Source organism: Nicotiana sylvestris, chromosome 3 (genome assembly GCF_000393655.2).
Source record: "Nicotiana sylvestris chromosome 3, ASM39365v2, whole genome shotgun sequence".
In the NCBI taxonomy this organism is placed as follows: Eukaryota; Viridiplantae; Streptophyta; class Magnoliopsida; order Solanales; family Solanaceae; genus Nicotiana; species Nicotiana sylvestris.
Genome location: NC_091059.1, coordinates 107,481,177 through 107,502,757, shown reverse-complemented (window position 1 = coordinate 107,502,757; position 21,581 = coordinate 107,481,177). Strand labels below are relative to the sequence as shown.

The 21,581-nt window shown below is 36.3% G+C and overlaps 2 protein-coding genes across 2 annotated transcripts; one reads left to right on the top strand and one right to left on the bottom strand.

The window, feature by feature from the left end:
• The first annotated feature begins 864 nt into the window (after positions 1-864).
• LOC104233790 (superoxide dismutase [Mn], mitochondrial) lies at positions 865-4,056 on the top strand. The gene is made up of 6 exons (XM_009787238.2): positions 865-1,181; positions 2,225-2,271; positions 2,346-2,471; positions 2,581-2,637; positions 3,164-3,241; positions 3,626-4,056. The coding sequence occupies exons 1-6, from the start codon at positions 896-898 to the stop codon at positions 3,716-3,718; spliced, it is 687 nt and encodes a 228-aa protein (XP_009785540.1). The 5' UTR covers positions 865-895; the 3' UTR covers positions 3,719-4,056.
• Positions 4,057-4,847: 791 nt separating this feature from the next.
• Positions 4,848-10,228, bottom strand: LOC104233789 (tRNA (guanine(26)-N(2))-dimethyltransferase). Its single transcript, XM_009787237.2, has 6 exons — positions 9,626-10,228; positions 8,906-9,106; positions 8,734-8,830; positions 8,245-8,445; positions 8,019-8,081; positions 4,848-5,357 (listed from the first exon to the last, which is right to left on the bottom strand). The coding sequence occupies exons 1-6, from the start codon at positions 10,186-10,188 to the stop codon at positions 5,232-5,234; spliced, it is 1,251 nt and encodes a 416-aa protein (XP_009785539.1). The 5' UTR covers positions 10,189-10,228; the 3' UTR covers positions 4,848-5,231.
• Positions 10,229-21,581: the final 11,353 nt, after the last annotated feature.

The window sequence follows — 21,581 nt, the reverse complement described above, 5'->3', positions numbered from 1 at the left end:
TTTGGTGTTGGAAAAAAAACCTGACCATAATTGGTTTGGTTTGGTTTTAATTAAAGAAAGTCAAACCGAAACCAAACCAACCCGACATTACATATATAAAATTTTTAGATATATTTAATATATAAATATATTTATTGTGATGTAATTTATAAATATTTCTTAAACTTTTTCATAATTTTATCTTTTAAGGTATTATTTTAAGGTTGGATTTAAAACTTTTGAATGTTCTAATCCCTAAGTTTAATAGCCATTAATATTAGTAACTTAAATAATGCTAACAAAAGCCCAAACCAAAATCAAATCAATACTAATGCTAACAAAAGACATTCAATTCAATAATACTATTGAATATCTATTTTTTGTTTTGCAATAATTTAGATAAAAATGCATAATTTATTTTTATTTTTTCTTTAGCGTTTAGTCATGTAATTAATATTCTTTTATTAGTCTACTTATTTTACCATGACTTAGTACTTTTAGATTATGTTTATTTTTATTATGGCTTTCAAATTACAATATTTATATTACATAATTTTATTGTCTTTATTGTTGAATATTTTAGGATAATGTCATGACACATCTCATATTTTGTATTATTTTCTTGAAAAATACCTTATATAGTTGTATGTTACTAGGATTAAAGAAATATTTGAGCATAAGTTATATGTTTTGTGCTACGAAGATTTTACCAAAAAAACCCCGAAAAACCCGAAAACTCGAGAAAAGTCGAGATTGAAAAATCCAAATTTTATTGATTTGGTTTGATCTTTAGATTTAATAAGCAATTGATTTGGTTTGGTAATTGCAAAATACGAACCAAAGTACACCCCTACCTGTAACTATAAAAGGACACCGTAGAGTTAACAGGCAGAAAGCATTTAGGAATATCTCAAAAATGGCACTACGAACCCTAGTGAGCAGACGGACCTTAGCAACAGGGCTAGGGTTCCGCCAGCAACTCCACGGCTTCCAGACCTTTTCGCTCCCCGATCTCCCCTACGACTATGGAGCACTGGAGCCGGCAATTAGCGGTGACATAATGCAGCTCCACCACCAGAAGCATCATCAGACTTACGTCACCAATTACAATAAAGCCCTTGAACAGCTACATGACGCCATTTCCAAAGGAGATGCTCCTACCGTCGCCAAATTGCATACCGCTATCAAATTCAACGGCGGAGGTCAATTTCTCTCTCTTTCATTATTTATCTACTGAATAATTCATTGTTTGTGGAATTTAATTGATTTGTCGTATTTTTTAATTTGTTCGAGATAAAATTGGATTTGAAGTGAACTGGAGTATGAGAGATTAATCGTCGTAGGATTTAAAAGAATTAAAAGAAATTAGGTGGTTGTTTATGTCATATTGAATTATGCTCGGAGGAATTAGTTGTAGCAGTTTGATGAGAAGATCTTAGAATGAATCACCTTTTGGCTTTTGGCGATTGATGTCAGTTTGAATGAAATTATCATTGCCGATGGCTGATATTATTACAAATATTAATTCTAATTGTGGAGATGATGTTAAATGAATGCCGAAATGGTCTTTTTTGCTGCAGAAAATGAGAAATTGGTAAATATCTAGACAGTGTTATCAAAGGCGCGCTTAAGCCTTGAAGCGAGGCTCAAAACATGTTGAGCGCATCGCCTCGCTTAACGGGCGCTTCACTGTTGTCATCAAAGCTCTAAGGCATGCTTTTCCTTGCTAACGAGCGTAATCCGGAAGATGCGACACTAAACAGTCGATATTTCACTTTCTCGTAAATTTTCTTCAATTTCTTTGTCCATATATTTGGTATTCATGATTATAGATATTAGCCTTGGACTACAGATACATATTTATAGTTTTTCTCTATTTGCGCCTTTCTTTATTAAAGCCCACGCTTTATTTGCGCTTAAAGCCCCAACAGACCTCAGAGCTTTTTTGCGATTTTCGCCTTTGATAACACTATATCTAGAAAAATTAGTGAGTTATAGATGTATGAGGGGAATTATGACGGTCCAGAAGAAAAGCATTGGATTGCCTCGAGTTAATTAAGCTGTTGTTCAGCCTGGAACTATGTTGCTGTTTTCCTCATCTCATTTCTGCGCTCTCTGTGGCAACATGCATCATGATTTGCATTTGTGCTTTGTTGAAGCCCATTCATGTGTCTATGCGATGATTTCATAATAATCACTCTTTTATCCTAGCTGATAGTTTTCTGTTTTTTTACTTTTCCTGCAGGTCACATTAACCACTCGATTTTCTGGAAGAATCTTGCCCCTGTCCGCGTAAGCTTGCTTCCTCAGTAAACTTATTGTTCTACTTTGAGGGGAAATGACATAACTGCTAAATCATATTGCAGGAGGGTGGTGGTGAGCCTCCAAAGGGTTCTCTTGGTTGGGCTATCGACACTAACTTTGGCTCCCTAGAAGCTTTAGTTCAAAAGATGAATGCAGAAGGTGCTGCTTTACAGGGCTCTGGCTGGGTGGTAGGTCTCACATCCTTTTCTTGGGACTTTGTTGGTCAGCTTAGGTCTTTGAAAATCAAGCTTTTGATTGCACCTTTATTTCTTCTTGAGCCTGCGTTTATGTTTGCAGTGGCTTGGTGTGGACAAAGAGCTTAAGCGCCTGGTGATTGAAACCACTGCTAATCAGGTGATTTATGCATGTTTATTTCTGCTAAATTAATGAATTGATGAGTGTCATCTTCAACAAGTGAAGTTGATTCTTCCACTTTGTTGCCTTAACTCAGAGGTTATTATCCAAGAAATAGTGAAAAGAAAAGGCATAAGACTGATAATTTCTTGATCCACAAGATGGTCTTCAAAACTGCAGCCTAAATAATCCGACCTTTCATTATTATCAGCTCCCCTAATCAAGAGATGGATTTTTTTTATGTTAAATACCGTCTTTGCATCAGCTGAGATTCCTATTAGTTTAATGAACTTGTTTGACCGATCCTTTAGGATTAGTTTGCATTCTCCCACATCCTTGGCTTGTCAGCATTCTGCAATCTGCAACATACAGCACAGGCATGTACTGTGTAGATAGGTCTTTATTTTGTCAATCCTTTTATATGTTAGGATTGCATAAGAAAGTTGGCAAATGTTTCAGTAATTGTTGCTTGTCAGGTTGCCTATCAACCAGGTTGCTTATGATAGGGCTCATTTTTTCTTGCCAGGACCCATTGGTTTCTAAAGGAGCAAATTTGGTTCCTCTTCTGGGAATAGACGTTTGGGAACATGCATACTACTTGCAGGTATTTTTATTATAAAGTTACAGTGCTTTAATACACCAAACATGATATGTCCACAATGCTATGAAGCTATCCATGCTACTACCAATGTTTTTATTCTGAATCATGGTTGACAATGACATTGCTACTTGTTCCAAGTAAGATTTTCTCCTTTCGCTTGGATAGCAGTTAATTAGATGCTCTTGATCTTTATATATTGCATACAGCTGAAAAGAGGCAGGCTTAACAGTAAGGATGAATGAGCTTCTTTGCATGAATGTATTGAATTTTTATGGAAATAGATGTGTTTGAAAGCCATTTTTTATGTGGTCTGGACTTTTTATTCAAATTCAAGCACTCTTGTTATTAAATTTAACTAATACCTTACCTTTGCCTTTTGTGATGCAGTACAAAAATGTAAGACCTGATTATCTGAAGAACATATGGAAAGTTATGAACTGGAAATATGCAAATGAAGTTTATGAGAAAGAATGTCCTTGAACAGGGATATTTGATGCTGTTTTGAGGACATGTCTGTAAAACTTTTTGATGGGAAATAAGGCTGAGTGACATGAGCAGGTGTCCTGTTTTTCTTATGTGTAGTCGCTGGTTGATGTACTTGATGTATTTCTGGAAAAGGTTGATGTATGTACTTGATATATGGAGCCTAAATAAAACTACTCTATCGTTTGAGCGCAACTCTTTGGATATCAGTTTATCCAAATAGTATCACTTGTAAAAGCCGTTAGCTGGGTTTACAGAGCATCTGTCTTAGCAGCCTCTTCTGTGTATTCAGATTGATTTAATGTATTACTTGAACAAGTCCAATTTTTCCGCAACCTATAGTTTTTGGCTTCTGAGTTGAAAAATCTCCTGCATTAAGCGGCCTTTCTTGTGTCTAAAATCCAGAGATTTAATATGCTACTTTTACCACGATCATATTAACTGCAACCTTTAGATTCGAGGTGATCATGTTAATTAAAGCATTATATACTAAGTAAGTTGATCCTTGCAATTTTGGGTAGTGGAGTATTATTGAAGTTATTTTCTTAGGTGTGGTACAGGGGGTGTAAACCAATCTATGTTGGTGGTTTTGTAGAAAAATTACAAACTTACAAGACCCTCGGCTATGGTTAGGAAAGCAGAAGTTGGCATATGTATAGCTGAAGAACCAGTCGTGAAAGTGGAACTGAACAATTTACCATTGTGATTGAGAATGTCAGAACTGACAAGTCTTAAATCTGCTGTAAAATTTCCACATCTGTTACCGTAGAGCGTTTCCAACACAATTCAATTTTTTTCTCCTTTAGGTAGCAACCACGATCCTTCATCACAAGGGGTACTGAATACCATCCACAATGTCCAGTGCAAGAGAGCAACGATGTTCCTGTTCTTCTGGGTCAAGAAAGTCAGTGTAACAGGTCTTTGATTCAACTTCCGTCAGCATTAGAGAACTCCAAGAAAACTAAGAATAACCTGGAGATGATATTGTGGAACACATTAATGATCTTATCATCATGACTTAAGGATGATGTCGGCTAGGTTATTAGGGTAATGGATCTGTAGGCAGTCATTGCTCTGATCAACAAGCAACAATACATTTCAATACAAACTGGCGGCTAATATGAATCAGTCCAAATTTATTTCGCTTCACTTGGATCTATTTCATTTCAATACTCAAAAATTTGTGCTACAACAAGCAAGAGAAACAAAAGTTGTTTCAGCTCGCAACTAGAAAGTGCTGCCACATATTTCTCTATACACCAACCCTCTGCCCCCCAGCGGCAAAAGCATAAGCATCCTATAAACGAAGATTTAGCAAAGCTCTGCCTAGTTAAACCAAAACTGTGGTTGGATCAGCAACCTCCAAGCTTTCTGTATTGCTCTTCATAGGAAGCAAATGCTCGCAAATTTTTGTGATAGCAACTATTTAGTTGTGTGGTTCTTCATTTTGAAAAACTGGTCCTTTTATAACAGTATTGAAAACTCGCTTCACACACAGCATCCATGAATTTTAATGGCATGAACTCATTTCAGCAGGCTGTTGGAGTTGCTTCACGATTCTAACACAGTCAACCATCGGGCAGTCTGTTTTAATCGCATTTGAGGCAATATGTGATCTGCTAACAGCATAGCCTTCCTGTAATTAAGCCCTCCAAAATAATGATGTTAATCTTATGTCTAACAGTTGAAACAAGTATATTTAGGGGGGCAAAGAGCAAGGAAATTATCCTTATCCACTGAGGCGGCAGCAGAATGACATGCAATTACTCCATCAATAATGTTTTGAGTATATAGAATATGTCTTCAAACTCCCACCAAATGAACAGATAAGAAAACAAGAGTAGATAGGTGTTTATTCACAAAGACTTGGGAGCAGAACAGGATATTTGCATAAAGTCACCCGAGGGATAAGCAGAACAGGATATTGGCATAAAATCAGCCTAGGGAAGGTTTCCATGCAAACACCATTTATTTATGGGAAAAACCACCTTTTCCCCGACGTCTGAATAAAAGACATCCTGCACAACTCATCACTCCACCTAGATGTTTATATGGCAGTTGACCCCTAGAAATTTGCATTAAGACCATCATCCATCATTCTTATTTTACTCAATTGAAGATCAATTTCTTTTTTTTATAAATAGAAGTTGGATCCGAAATGAATCGGGGGATAATTAAAGATCAATTTTTATTAAAACATTGAGTTTAAATATAGAAGTCCACCCAGATTCTATTTAACATTGACTTTTCTTATGTTGATGATATTTGATTTTGACATTATCGTATGTATAAGTGGTTTACAGCATTATATTAAGAATACTATTAGCATATTGAGATACAACGAATAAACTGTAATAAGTTCATATGTATAAGATGGTTTACTACCTTAAAAAAGAATACAAATAGCATAAATTTGTTTAACCATTTTAAAATGGGCAACACAAGTACCCCCAAACTATAGTTCAGTTTATTTTAAAGGGAAAAACTTTTAAAAACAAATCTTTCTTGTACTTCAGATGCTTCATTACCATGAATTAAATGTCATCTGCACATTAGAAATTTCAAACTGAACTACCACAAAGAATTTATTATCAGTTCAATGTTTTCATTTTAATTTATTTGAATTAATTGAAAAGGTTCATAAATTAATTGAAAGGATTTGTAAATTCTCAAAGCAACACGCGCAAGCATTATATATTCTTTGTGGTAGATACTCAAGTAAGCAAATGACAATTTAAGTTTGTTACCTGCCTAGATTACATTAAAATAATTAAACCCCAATAATAAATTGTCTCTGAGTTCTAATCATGCTTCATAAGATATTATTACTGAAAATTGCACATAAATACATAAACTATTTTTGTCTACTTTTGTATTTTACATGCATTTTGATAGTTAGACCCAGTGTTGTGAAGAGCGTGAAGCGAGGAAAAGCGACAACCCCCATTTCGCTTAAAGCGAGAAGCGAAGCGCTCGCTTTTATTGAAGTGAAGCGGAATGTTAAAAAAAAAATTAAAATAAATACTGCATAGACAACACATGTAATTGTAAGCAAATGTTCAATATTTCAATGTAAAGGATATAAAAATTAGAGGAAGGGCAGTTTTTCTCTGTTAAAAACTGGGCAGAGAAAGAAGAACCCAAGGATTGGCATCAATTCTGAGAAAGAACCGAAGGTAAAAAAAAAAAAATCGCCAGCATTTCGCTGCTATTAGGACGTTGAAACAGTGAAAGAAGAAGGAGGAGGAGGAGGAGAAGAAGGAGGAGACTTGAACTTGAAGTTGAAGTTGAAGAAGAAGAAGAACCCTAGTCTAATGCTCTCAGATGCTCTGCTTTAAAACCCTAGTCGCTGTTGTTCGTTAAATAAAAGACAAAACAGTTTCGTTTTTAATTAAATAGCCTGGGTCTCTTTAAAAACAAAGAAGCGGTTGCTTCCTTCGCATCACATCACTTGGTCACTTCTCGCTTTTTAGTGGGAAGCGGTCGCTTTTTATACCGGGCACTGAGTCGCTTTGCATCGCTTCTCGCTTAAAGCGAGGAAGCGCGCGCTTTTTTAATCACTGTTTAGACCCAACTTAGTTGATGGAAATGAAATTTACTTAGTCCAGACAATGACATGTGAAGCTAGGACAGTCAACTTCGGAACAGTTTGAAGTTTAAAGCAGCCTCAAAATGAGCAGAATGATTTTTGCCCATCAAGTATTAAAGAAAATGCTTGCTTATGGAAGTATGTATACCAAGTTTACAGTTTCATGAAACTTAGCTGGTGTTTGAGTTAAGAAACAAGCTGCTTTTTTGTTTAACTTTGAGAGAATTGGTTTTGGATTTGTTTTTTGGAAAAATTATCAGTAAAATGCAAATTATTTTAAGAGGTTTTCATATATGTAAAAGTTACTATAAATTAATATTGACGTACTACTTTTATTTTCTACCAGAGGTGTTTATCAAGTATGTCGCTTTTCTGCCAGTGGGCCAGCTGCTAGGCGCGAACACTGTTTTGTTCAATTTGTTTTGGACTGGGGAAACATAACAAGTCCTCTGGTCAAATATTTCAGTACCTACAGAAATGACTCTTTCTTTCTCATTTCTTTTTACATTTTTAATGGCTAACACCTATTAAAGTTTACAAGGTCAAGTGTGTCAAACTACCTTTCTATAAACCTTCAGTATCAACAAAGGAGCTAACTGTTGCGTAATAATGAAGTCATTATATTTAGAGCTCAATATGGAAAAGCAAAATTTCGATCCAAGAAAAAGAACATTAAACCCTCCATGAAAACCTAGAGTGATAACATACCTCGTACAGGCTGTTCATTATCGCACTCAGGGGAGGCAAATTAAGTTTACCACGGCTTGCTATCTGCAAGTGATAAAACAAATAAATTAAAGTTCAGAATACGCTAAAAACAATCAATAACTAATGTGATGCGAAAGTTGCAACCTGATGATGATTCCAAACATTTAGGCATATTATCCAAATCAATCAAGAAATAATATATGAAGAAAAATTGTTTTGCAAGAACCTCGTCTGCATTGAGGTATCCCACTGGCAATTTGGGGTCACTCTCGTCAATCATCAGTTTCAATAGTTTTTCTAGATTTTGTCCTTCGCCATCACCAAGCCATCCCCACAGCTCAGCCAAACTCATCATTTCTGTTAGATGGTGAGCATTGTGAAGAGGCCCAGTCCAGAGGGGTCCTGAAACCATAAGTGAACGTGAAACCTGAAAAGAAGTGTAATGGTTAGACATGAGCCTGATGATCATACTTTGTGACCATATGCAGAAACAAACTCCATTTCATTCATATGGTTATTATACATTTAATGACATGACTGGAGTAAAGCCTTTTGCATGATTTTATGACAATTTCAACCAGGAATGGCTATGGCAGTTAGTAGATTGCGCATGTCGATGTCAATTGTCAAATAAATTGGAAAATGATAACTACAGGCTAAATAGTTCTAGTTGTAAATATATCAAAATTGATATACTATGAAGCAGAAACCATACATTTGTACTACAAGGGCAGCTGATCTCACCAAGTTCATTCCAGGAAAATGCTTGAGAATTTCCACATTGGTTGCAATAGCTGATAAAACTATAATACCTATCATGAGAAGAAAGGGCATCATCAGCAAGTACTAATGAAATACCCCTGGAAAAGTTCACAACCAAGCTTAACCTGCTAGAAGGAGACTTTCCACGCTTGACTTGTAGCAACACTCTAAACACAGGCCCATGATATGAGTAGTAAGAGAAAAGTGGAACAACATGATAACCAAGCACTGAAGCCTCTCTAACAGCCCCGCCTATAAGCATCCGGAGACCTATCTCATTACAGTATGGCAAAGGTTGAACATATGCTCCATAGGCAGCTAAAGACCTACAAAGAAAGAAAGAGCTTTATGATGATCCTAGAACTAACACAGGATTCAGTAAATTTAAACAAAAAGCTATAGCATTATAGTCCTCTAGTAACTACATTTTGAGCCTAGAAACTCTTATCTTTCTTTTTTTCTCTTTAATTTGATAAGTATGAGCCTAAGTAATTTTATCAAACACAAAGTATAGTTCTGTCAATAATATTTTCCCCAAAAATGTTTTCTCATACCAAAAGTAGCATAATTGTGTTTAGTTTTAAATTCATTTTCCAACAATATAGCTCTACCTAATGCTTCATCCGAGTAATTAAACCTGGGGGGTACGAAGATTTATCAACAAATCATAGGCGCGAACATCCCCTTCTAAACCTATCATAAGCATTTGACACAAAATTTTCAAGAAGAAACATTATTCTACATTAATTCGGAGTTTTAAGAAAGGAAACAATAAGTTTAAGGGAGAAGATGTGTAATTAGCAAACAGTTAGAGGGGCACAAATAACATTAAGCAGAAACTAAACTGTTGAGGCCTATGACCACCAGAAGAAAGCCCATCAGTGGAGGTAATGTATAACAAGCCACCCAATTTCACAGCATCCAAAGCAACTCGCAAGTAACTGGAACCGCTCCCAAAAGAATCCACATCAATAAGGTCAAAATAGTCCTTTCGCACGTAACACTCAGCCAGTAACCTAGTCGCAGGCAAATGATTAACTTCCCATCTAGAACTACTTGAAACAGAGGAGAGATTTCCCAAAATAACCTCCCTGTAATCGACATTTGCATCGTTTGCCACTACGGAGTCGGCCTCAGCTTCTGCTAAGTACCGAAGAGAACGAATTCCACAGCCGCACATGGCGTCGAGAACACGGAGGCTGCCGGTTGTATTACGGTAGAGGGCGGCGGAGAGAACACCGAGGTCGCGGGCGGTGGCGCTCTCGCGGCGGAAGAAGGTGTCGCCGACATCAAATTGGTGGCCCCGTTCCGTTTGGTAGTGTGATTTACAGCGTGGTGGAAGGTTCCCTTTTGGGTTAACGGAGGTGAAGGTAGAGACGGATAGCGGTTTGAGAGAAAGAGATGACATGGCGGGAAGTGGCCGAGTGCGATTTTGTCCATGAACATGTTATAAGAATCTATCCTATTTTTATAATTTTAAGAAAAATGTGTAAAAAGAGGCGAGGTTATAAAACTAAAGGCAAGTTTGTAATGGGCCTAGTTTAGGCCAGAACTTAATAAGATATAATAATTTTTAATAAAATTTTTTGAGAATTAATTCTTTTAAATATTTCGTTTAATGAACAAATAAAAATAGTTAGATTCAGAAAAATTAAGCTTAAATCGTGACATATAATTATCTTAAATAAACACAAAAAGAGAATGAATGTAGCTTAAGAAGGAAAATTAGAACCAACAACATAGTTAAATATACTAATTAATGAGAGCTAGAAACTTAACTTAGTTTACTTACTCATTCGGTCAATAAGGAAAACTAAACAAAATTGAAATCTTTTAGTTGTAACAGTTAAAAAAATATATTATCTATACTATTAATAAAATCACGAAACTCCAACACAAACTAATAATGTGGGTCAACTTTTTAATCCTTCAGAAGTGTATCATATGTTGGATAAATTATAATAGCAATTAATGAATAAAAATTATATTATTTTCTGGTAGTGACTATTTAACCTTTTTATTTATATAAAATTATATCACAATAAAACTACCATCTTTTCAGTAAGTGAAAATTAATTTTTAAGAATTCCATTATTCTATTAGTTCATTATTTGACCTTTTCAATTAATAAAATTTTAAATAGTTTCATCAAGGTGACATTTAGAATACAACAAATATCTCTTCCAAGTTTTCAAGTTTCATTTTCTAAAATTTTTAATCATTAATAAGAGCACATATGAATGAATTAAATAATATTCCCAAGTCTTTTTTAACATAGGAAGGCACTAACGCTTTTTTCAGATTTAAGTTTTTATTTTAATATTTCATATTACAATTAATTTTAGGGATTTTTACAAATCCTATGCCATATAGTAAACTATATTACCCTCCATGCTTAACTTTTAATATAATTACCTTTTATATATCTAATTACCATTTATGTACATTTTAGAGATTTTAATGGTATTAATTAGTCTCTTAATATAACTCTACCGTATATTCTCATTCCTCCCAAGTTTCTCTCTCCAAATCCCACCCCCTTACACGTATCAAACCACACCCCACGATTTCCTCTTCAATCACCCACTATTTCCTCTTCTAAAACCAACGAAAATCTGTAACCCCTCCACCATTGACAACCATTAAAAAGCTTTGAAGTTTTGAATTCGAATTTGGGTTTTCAAAAGACATTATTTGTTTGGATTGGATGTTGTTGCAAAGAATTGAGAATTCTCTCTATCTCTCAATCCCAAATTTCAGTAATATAAAGCAAAGGAAAAGAGAGCAACAATTCCACCATTGACAGCCATTAAAAAGCTTTGAAGCTTTGAATTCGAATTTGGGTTTTCAAAAATCATTATTTGTTTAGATTGGGTGTTGTTGCAAATAATTGAGAATATGGTTTGGAGTTTATATCTCAATTTTGAGGGGTTTTGATGAAGATTAGACTTGGTTTTGGCTGAATTTCAGAGTGAAACTCGAAGAAGAAGAAAAAAAAGACATGACATATATTCTATTGCAGAAATTGTAGTAAAATTGTAGAAAATTATATTTTGTTGTTTATTTAATTTTCTTTTATTCATTTAACTATTGTATGAAAGTTGAACAACATTGTATAAAAATTATATTTAAGTTATATGATATTCTAGTTGTATATAACTGAGTAGAAATAATGTACAAAAATTATAGATAAGTTGTATAATATATAATTAGTTATATAAAATTTATTTTTGCTATGTATATATTAGATACAAAATATACAAAAGACATATTGTATAAAGTTTGTATTTAAGTTGTATGTTATTGTAGTTGCATTTAACTGGGTAGAAATAATGTGTGAAAGTTGTAGATAAATTGTATAATATATAATTAGTTGTATGAAATTTGTTTTTACTATGTATAAATTAGATACAAAATATACAAAAGACATATTGTATAAAATTTGTATAAAAATTATATTTAAGTGGTATTATATTGTAATTGTATATAACTGAGTAGAAATAATGTATGAAAATTGTAGATAAGTTTTATAATATATAATTAGTTGTATGAAATTTGTTTTTACTATGTATAAATTAGATACAAAATATATAAAAGACATATTGTATAAAATTTATATTTAAGTTGTATGTTATTGTAGTTGTATTTAACTGAGTAAAAACAATGTGTGAAAGTTGTAGATAAGTTTTATAATATATAAATAGTTATATGAAATTTGTTTTTATTATGTATAAATCAGATACAAAATATACAAAAGACATATTGTATAAAATTTGTATAAAAATTATATTTAAATGGTATGATATTGTAGTTGTATATAACTGGGTAGAACGCAGCAATTCAATTGAGTGCTACTGTAGTTACTAAGTTTTTTATGTTCATAAATAGAGCGCATCAATTCAATTGAGCACCCATTAATTCTTCGATTTAAATGCTTCTACATCTGAAGCAAAGGAAGTGAACAAGACTAAATAATATCTTGATAATCTATATTATAAATGATGAGTGTTCGTGCTAGATCTATGCGATCGATTTATTTACTACAGCCCAAGAAAATGCAAATTGTTATACATTATTAATGTGTGGAAGTAAGCTTATTAAAAGGAGGAGAGTGAGGGCTTTGGAATAAAAGGGCGAACCAAACAAAAGAGGAGATTCGAATCTCATGTTTTTGTGATTCCATACGTGACACGTGCAAGGGAACTATTTGAGTCAGCCACGATTCATTATTGTTCGAAATCATAAAATTAAGGCGAAATGTCCAAGTAGCCACTTAAACTTGTACCCGTTTGTAAAGCTGATACATAAACTTACTGTTTTCCCATTTGAACGCTCCAACTTGACAGAATGAGTACTAATAAATACATCCAGTAGAGCTTGTATATCAATTGAGCTGACATGTACAACACGTCATATGTTAGATTATTTATTACTTGACATGTATTATTTGTGGGTTCCATTTTCAAATATTAAATCAACAAAAAAGAAGTACAAATTAAAAATAGAAAAAAGAAAAGGAGGAAAAAGACCTGACACGTCCTTCTTCTTTGTTCACCCACCTAGCTTTCTTACCTTATTCTTATTCTTTCTTCTCCTTTCTCTTTTTCCTTAGTGTTGTTCTTTCTCTCTTATTCTGAATCAATTTCACAACTCCTCTATGGTCATGATTAGACCAGGAAAAAATTGAATTTTGGAATTTCAGAAATTCAATAGGAATCCATTATTTTGAAACAATGGACGCCACTGAATACCATTGCAAATATCTGCCCCTTTTTTGCTACTGTTTTGACAAAGAGAGTCGATGATAGGGTTTTCTTCAGACCACCAACGGTTTAGAGTAGTGAGTACTTTTGACCGTCATAAAACTTAAATGGCTGCCACCTCCACTTCGCTGGCAACCAATCATAACCTCATCTTTTCTAAAACTTCATAATCGTAAGATATAAGTAAAAATACACAATCTTCACATCTAATTTTGGCCGGAATTAAACTTTCTGATGTTCTCTCTCCTTGCTTAAGTTGAAGAGAAGAAAGAGAGAGGAAACGAGTACTGACAGGCTAGGGGTCGTTTTTTTCCTTTTCTTTTTAATTTTTTTTCCTATTGATTATAGTATTTTCTTTAATTAGATTATTGTATTCACGCGCATTTTCTGTGTGATTGATACGATTTTGTCCACATCACCGATGTCACTGCCACATAAGCATAGTCAATGGTCAAAGTGGTTTACTAGTACTCGTTCTGTCAAGTTGGAGTGTTCAAATGAGAAAATTGCAAGTTTATATATCGGTTTTACAAACGGGTACAAGTTTAAGTGGCCACGAGACCATTTCGCCTAAAATTAATGGAAACTCCAATGACTTGAAATGTCAGACTCTATTTCCTTTTTCTTTTTGGGGTTTAGAAAGAAAGAATAAGTTAGCGAGGTCTGTTCTTGCCAACCTTTACTTGAAAAGGGTGGAAGATCCGGAGAGAAAGGGAAAAGAGGAGAAAAAAAAAAAGGAAAAGGGGTAACTAAATCTCTTGATTGGAGGCACAAATAATGGATTGAGAGTCTTTTAAGGTGGAATGTATATATTTGTAAACAAAACTTGTGTAGGTAGGGTAATTAACTAAACATGAACATTAAGGGTAATAAAATTTCAAATAATGTATAAGAATGAAAAAATTCCTTAATTTTAACCGGCAAATGCCTTCTTATACCACTAAATAATTACTATGTGTGTTAAAATTACAACTAATATTTGGCAAATATATTGATAGCTCCTTAAAGTTGGCAATGGTTTTTATTTTGACAGCTTAACTAAAATTATTTTTTGTTAGACACCTAACGTATGTTCAAAATGTATCTTATTGAATATTTCACTGATAATCGGTCAAAAAAATGAAGTGTGCATAATTCACATGTGGATGATGTTGAGATGTAAGGTATGCCACGTCACTTTTTTCATTTCCAATTTTATATTTATATATAAATATAGATTTATAGATAGATTGTCTAGGATTTACCTGAATTTTCTTACAAGCAAAAGAGATTATAAGAGAAAAAAAGGGTCAACATGCAAAAGTAGTGAAAAAGGTAATAAACCTTGGAATAATAAAGGACGATAGCAACAGAAACTAATTCACCATATAGCTTCGACTGGAAAGCACCAAATCAGATGGGGAGCTAATTGTCACACCGGCGTTTTCAGTCCGCCGAAAATGCTGCCCGATGTGCGGCAGTCAAGTCCCCACTTGACCTCAGCCTTACCCAATTTTCGTTTGGTTCCGAGGTTCAACACTTAGAATAATTTAAAGGCAACAAGAATAAACAAAGGCAACACAGATTTACGGGAACCCCTTCCCAACCTTTTATAATAACTCAATTACAAAGGAAAATCTCGAGTTAGGCAAAGTGCTGCCACCCTTGGCAGGCACCAACTCACAAAAATGGCCTACACTTGCACGAATCCGCCCTATAAAAGCCCCTGCCTAAGGCTACTCGTGCTGCCACTCGTTTGGCAAGGCAATGGCACATATTTTGACATGCTCAAGCCATAAAATAGACAACCCTATGCCTATTTTTCAGACATTTCCCTCCCTAGGTACTTAGCCCGTTTTTAAGGCTGCTAACACACATATATATAGTGTAGTCAGCCCCAAAAAGTCTCCTATGTTCAGTTGACATCCCCCAACTGATAGGAAATGATCCCCATGATCAAAACGTGGGGAACATGTCTCTAACATGCCCCAAAAACGTGCAAAGACTCAGCCATTTAGTCAGCAACTCCTAGACTTGGGTTGTAACTGCCCAACTGCATCATGTGCACCCCATGTGCGCATTTCCTTGGTCAGATGCTGCCCAATTTCGTGTCTAGCCTTGGAACGGATCAATGCCATTATATCCAGCTGCATTGCGCCAAGCTCAACGCCATTATATCCAGCTGCGTTGTGCTATAAATTTCCTTGACATTGCCACGAACTTGTTTGCCGCACGCCGCCTTCAGTCACAGTTGATTGTCCTTGTCAAGTCGCCCCTACTTGATCAAGTCTGCCCATTGTCAATGCTGATTTTAGCATCAAGTCACCAAGCCTTGATGCCCTTCCCTTTGCCAAGTCGTTTGCCCACAATTAACTTAGGTGCCAGTCCGCTCACCTAAGTCATGGCAACATCACATTTCCAATGCCACTGCCTTGGCACTAAGCTGCCTCACTTTAGCGCCGAGGTCTTTCCCGTTTTGGCTTGTCAAGCTCCCATCCAGCCCGCCTAGTTCCGTCAAGGTCTTGGCCTTGCTTGTACGCAGCCCCCTTTTGCTTTAGTGTAGTCCGTCACACTTTAGCCCTCAAATGCAAGTGTAGTCCGTCTCACTTGCTTAGCAACAGTTTGTTGCCATTGACAACACCCCCGCATTGTCTTGCATGTTGATTTTCCCTCGCACATAGGCCAATGGCAAGGCCATCATGCCAAAATCCTTGCCACTGCCGTGCCGCTTGCCGATCAGCTTTGTCAGGGGTCTAACAAACCACCCCAACCAGTTGAATTCGACGCCCTCGTCGAATAGATCCCAACACATGCTGCCATTTGCAAAGACATCACAAGTTCAGCACCCTTTTGAGAATTACGTTGTCCTTGCCCTCAAGTGCAACGTTTTTGATTTCTCATTGCATTTCTTGTCCGTCGTTCCCACAGCAAAACCAGCACGCCAACTGACTGATTTGAAAGAACCCACACTGATTTTTGGCACCCTCAAACTCGAAATTTCTGCATCACTGCCTTCCTTGCCTTTTCTGAATTTCTAAGCCAAGACAGTCCCTTCCACGAACAAGCACACTAACCCATTTTCTTGCAGTCTTGTCCATGGCCATCTTGACCTCATCACGAACCAAACCAAACCAAGCCTAACCTGGCTCTGATACCAATTGTCACACTGGCGTTTTCAGTCCGCCGAAAATGCTGCCCGATGTGCGGCAGTCAAGTCCCCACTTGACCTCAGCCTTACCCAATTTTCGTTTGGTTCCGAGGTTCAACACTTAGAATAATTTAAAGGCAACAAGAATAAACAAAGGCAACACAGATTTACGGGAACCCCTTCCCAACCTTTTATAATAACTCAATTACAAAGGAAAATCTCGAGTTAGGCAAAGTGCTGCCACCCTTGGCAGGCACCAACTCACAAAAATGGCCTACACTTGCACGAATCCGCCCTATAAAAGCCCCTGCCTAAGGCTACTCGTGCTGCCACTCGTTTGGCAAGGCAATGGCACATATTTTGCCATGCTCAAGCCATAAAATAGACAACCCTATGCCTATTTTTCAGACATTTCCCTCCCTAGGTACTTAGCCCGTTTTTAAGGCTGCTAACATACATATATATAGTGTAGTCAGCCCCAAAAAGTCTCCTATGTTCAGTTGACATCCCCCAACTGATAGGAAATGATCCCCATGATCAAAACGTGGGGAACATGTCTCTAACATGCCCCAAAAACGTGCAAAGACTCAGCCATTTAGTCAGCAACTCCTAGACTTGGGTTGTAACTGCCCAACTGCATCATGTGCACCCCATGTGCGCATTTCCTTGGTCATCTGCTGCCCAATTTCGTGTCTAGCCTTGGAACGGATCAATGCCATTATATCCAGCTGCATTGCGCCAAGATCAACGCCATTATATCCAGCTGCGTTGTGCTATAAATTTCCTTGACATTGCCACGAACTTGTTTGCCGCACGCCGCCTTCAGTCACAGTTGATTGTCCTTGTCAAGTCGCCCCTACTTGATCAAGTCTGCCCATTGTCAATGCTGATTTTAGCATCAAGTCACCAAGCCTTGATGCCCTTCCCTTTGCCAAGTCGTTTGCCCACAATTAACTTAGGTGCCAGTCCGTTCACCTAAGTCATGGCAACATCACATTGCCAATGCCACTGCCTTGGCACTAAGCTGCCTCACTTTAGCGCCGAGGTCTTTCCCGTTTTGGCTTGTCAAGCTCTCATCCAGCCCGCCTAGTTCCGTCAAGGTCTTGGCCTTGCTTGTACGCAGCCCACTCTTGCTTTAGTGTAGTCCGTCACACTTTAGCCCTCAAATGCAAGTGTAGTCCGTCTCACTTGCCTTAGCAACAGTTTGTTGCCATTGACAACACCCCCGCATTGTCTTGCATGTTGCTTTTCCCTCGCACATAGGCCAATGGCAAGGCCATCATGCCAAATCCTCGCCACTGCCGTGCCGCTTGCCGATCAGCTTTGTCAGGGGTCTAACACTAATATCCCTTGAATTTGGGGATTTGCATCTATACCTATTTTTTGGGTCACATTTTAACTTGTGCCCGTTTTGTAAAAAAATATTGCAAGTGTGCCAACTTTTTCGCGTAACTTCAGCATACGGGGCTGAAGTAGCAAAGGCAATCACGCAAAATTTCAGTATTCTAGTAGACGAGCCTGAAGTAGTAAGTGCGCTGAACCAAGTGCGTTGAAGTTTTTGTTTGTAATTGCTGAACTTAAGCATAATAGCTGAAGTTTTGTTCTCTATTTGTTGAAGTTTTTATTTGTAATTGCTGAACTTAAGCATAGTAGTTGGAGTTTTGTTCTCTATTTGCTGACGTTTTTGTTTGTAATTGCTGAACTTAAGCATAGTAGCTGAAGTTTTATTCTCTATTTGCTGAAGTTTTTGTTTGTAATTGCATTAAATAAGCTGAAATTTTTTTATCGTGGATTCATTAGTTTTGTCATTAAGCTTTTTCAAAAACTTCAGTAGAAGATACTGAAGTTATTTAGTTCATTTATGAAAACTTTAGCACTAAATAAACTAAAGTTTTTTTTTGTCCTGGATAAGCTTTTTCAAAAACTTCAGTAGAAGATGCTGAAGTTATTTAGTTTATTTGTAAAAACTTCAGTACTAAAAGCTGAAGTTTTTTTGTCCTGGATTCATTAGTTTTGTCATAAAGCTTTTTCAAAAATTTCAGCAGAAGATGGTGAAGTTATTTAGTTCATTTGTAAAAATTTCAGCACTATATAAGCTGAAGTTTTTGAAAAAGCTTTCTAACATACTAGATAAATAATCAGATTGCCAACAGTATCTAAATCATAAATTTTAGAAACAATAAACGTGAAAAGAACAGAATTATCATTGTCTACTAACTTACGTACGTGAAAATATTCACAAATTATTGTCTACTAACTTACGTTATTATTTATAATTTATTTTTAAAAAATCTGATGAACATATTTATGGCAATCATCCCATGAACTGAAGTTTCATAGCAGCATCAACAACAACAGAAGAAAGAAGAAGAAGAAGAAAACAAAGGATGAAGAGAAAGATGACTGAAGTTATTTAAAAAGTGGGTACAAGTTAAAAATTTTTTAAAAAAAGGGTATAGGTTAAATGGGGGCGACCAAATAGGGCGCCCCGTGCAATTTTTACCTTGAATTTGGAGTGTTAAAAAATAATATTTTTAATATCTCAAAAAGAATATTTAAATTGATGTGTAAGTTCATTTTTTTAATGGGTCTTGACCAATCAATTTAAATATAATATTTTATTAACATTAAATGACTATCAAAATCAGTTATTTTTTATATATCTTTGAATCTGATCAAATATGGTCTTAGATGACTGTTTTCTAACATTGATTTAGAAATCATTTCTTGACCGTTTCTTTACGTTGATATCAGTTGGCATTTGACTCCTTAATGGAGTTAAATGTCTTTCATGATTGTCTTTTGGCTTTTGTAACAGAAAAGCAATAACGGCCGGCTTATGGTTTGAACGTTTAAAAATTTGATGAGCCTTTATGGCTTAGATTTTTTGATCAGATAGGTATTTCAGTGTTTGGACTATATAAGTTCTTTGTGTGGTCACTTTGAAAAACTGGGAAAAGAGTAAAAAACATTCTTCTCCTTTCTTTTGTGCTGGGTTTTAATTTATACAATATTTGTTGTTTCTGCTCCTAGTTATACTAGAAGAGCTTGTTGAATCCTGGGTGTAACGACCTGACCGATCGTTTTGAGCTTTTGCATTTTGCTCGTTAGTTCTCGGGCATGACTTGCCCCGTGTGATGAATTATGACTTATGTGAATCGTTGGTTTTGATTTTCAGGGTAATCAGAATGAATTTGGAAGAACGGTTCTCAGTTTGAAGCTTGAAATTTGAAAGGTTTGACCAAGTTTTGACTTGTTGGTATATGATCGCGGATCGGAATTTTTATGATTTGGTTAGCTCTGTTAAGTGATCTGGGACTTAGGAGCGTGATCGGAATGCATTTTGGAAGTCCGTGAAAGGTTTAAGTTTAAATTGGCGAAATTGAGATTTTGGGGTTTTCCGGTTGATAGGTGAGATTTTGATATAGGGGTCGGAATGGAATTCCGGAAGTTGAAGTAGCTTCGTTGTGTCATTTGTGACGTGCGCGCAAAATTTCAGGTCATTCAGATGTGGTTTGGTTGGGTTTTTGATCAAAGGCGTAACTTGGAAGTTCTTGAAATTCTTAAGCTTGAATCCGATGTAAATTTGGTGTTTTAAGGTTGTTTTGAGCGTTCCTAAGGTTGGAACAAGTTTGAATGATGTTATGGGATATGTTGACATGTTTGGTTGAGGTGCCGAGAGCCTCAGGTGGTCAATCGGACCATTTCATGTTGTGAAAAATTGCAGAATTGCTGCTGTTGGTGTTGCAGGTTTTTGACCTTCGCGTTCGCGATGCATGTCCCGCGTTCGCAAAGGGTTAAGGTGCGAGGCTGTGGAGTTGGTCTTTGCATTCGAGAAGATAGTCCCGTGATCGCGAAGGTGTGAGGTCTTTGGTCATCGTGTTCGCGAGGTTCAGGTCGCGTTCGCATAGAGGAAGAAGGATAGCTGGGTCCTCAGTACATTTGTTCTATGCATTCGCGTAGTTGGGGTCGCGATCGTGAGGTGTTGAGTTTGTTGTGCATCGCGTTCGCGAGAGCTTTCTCGCGTACGCGTAGAAGAGATTTCGGTCAGTGAAGCAGTGTGCTTCGCGAACGCGAGGGCTATGCCGCGTTTGCGATGAAGAAATGTCTGGGCAGACAATTTATATTTTTAAATCGAGGGTTTAAGACCAATTTCATAAAAACCATTGGAGAGCTCGAGAGAAGGTGGAATTTGAGGAGATTTTCAGTGGAGCTATTGGGGTAAGTATTCTTCACTCATATTTGGTTTAATTCCATGATTTGGTCTTGAATTTCATCATTTAATTTGAGAAATTAGAGTGAAAATTGGAGGAAAATGGAAGAAAAGTTTGAGATTTCTTTTGGGGATTTGAATGGACAATGGAGATCGGATTTTGACGAATTTGATATGGTTAGACTCGTGAGTGTACGAGGATTTTATTGATATGATTTTTATCGGATTTCGAGATGTGGGCCCGGGGGCCGAGTTTGAGCAATTTCGTGATTTTTGATGTAAATTGGATATTTTTGAGTGGGCTTTGTTCCCTTAGCATATTTTAATAGTTATGTACTGATTGTGGCTAGATTTGGAGAATCCGAGGTCGATTCGTGAGGTCAAAGGCATCGCGGGCTAGAGTTTGGACCGGATCGAGGTAAGTAATGATTGTAAATGCTGTCTTGAGGGTTTGAAACCCCGGATTTCACATCGTTGTGATACTTGAAGTGATGCACATGCTAGATGACGAGCGTGGAGTCGTGCACCGTTGGAGATTGTGACTTGGTCCGTCCCATACGACTGTTAAGTCGCATATTTGATTTGAAACCTTATGATATTCCATATTTTAGAGATTGATATTATATTTTGGGCTGTATGCCATGTTTGGGGCCTTGTGCCGACCTGTTGAGGCCCTTATGGGCATTTTTACTATTTTT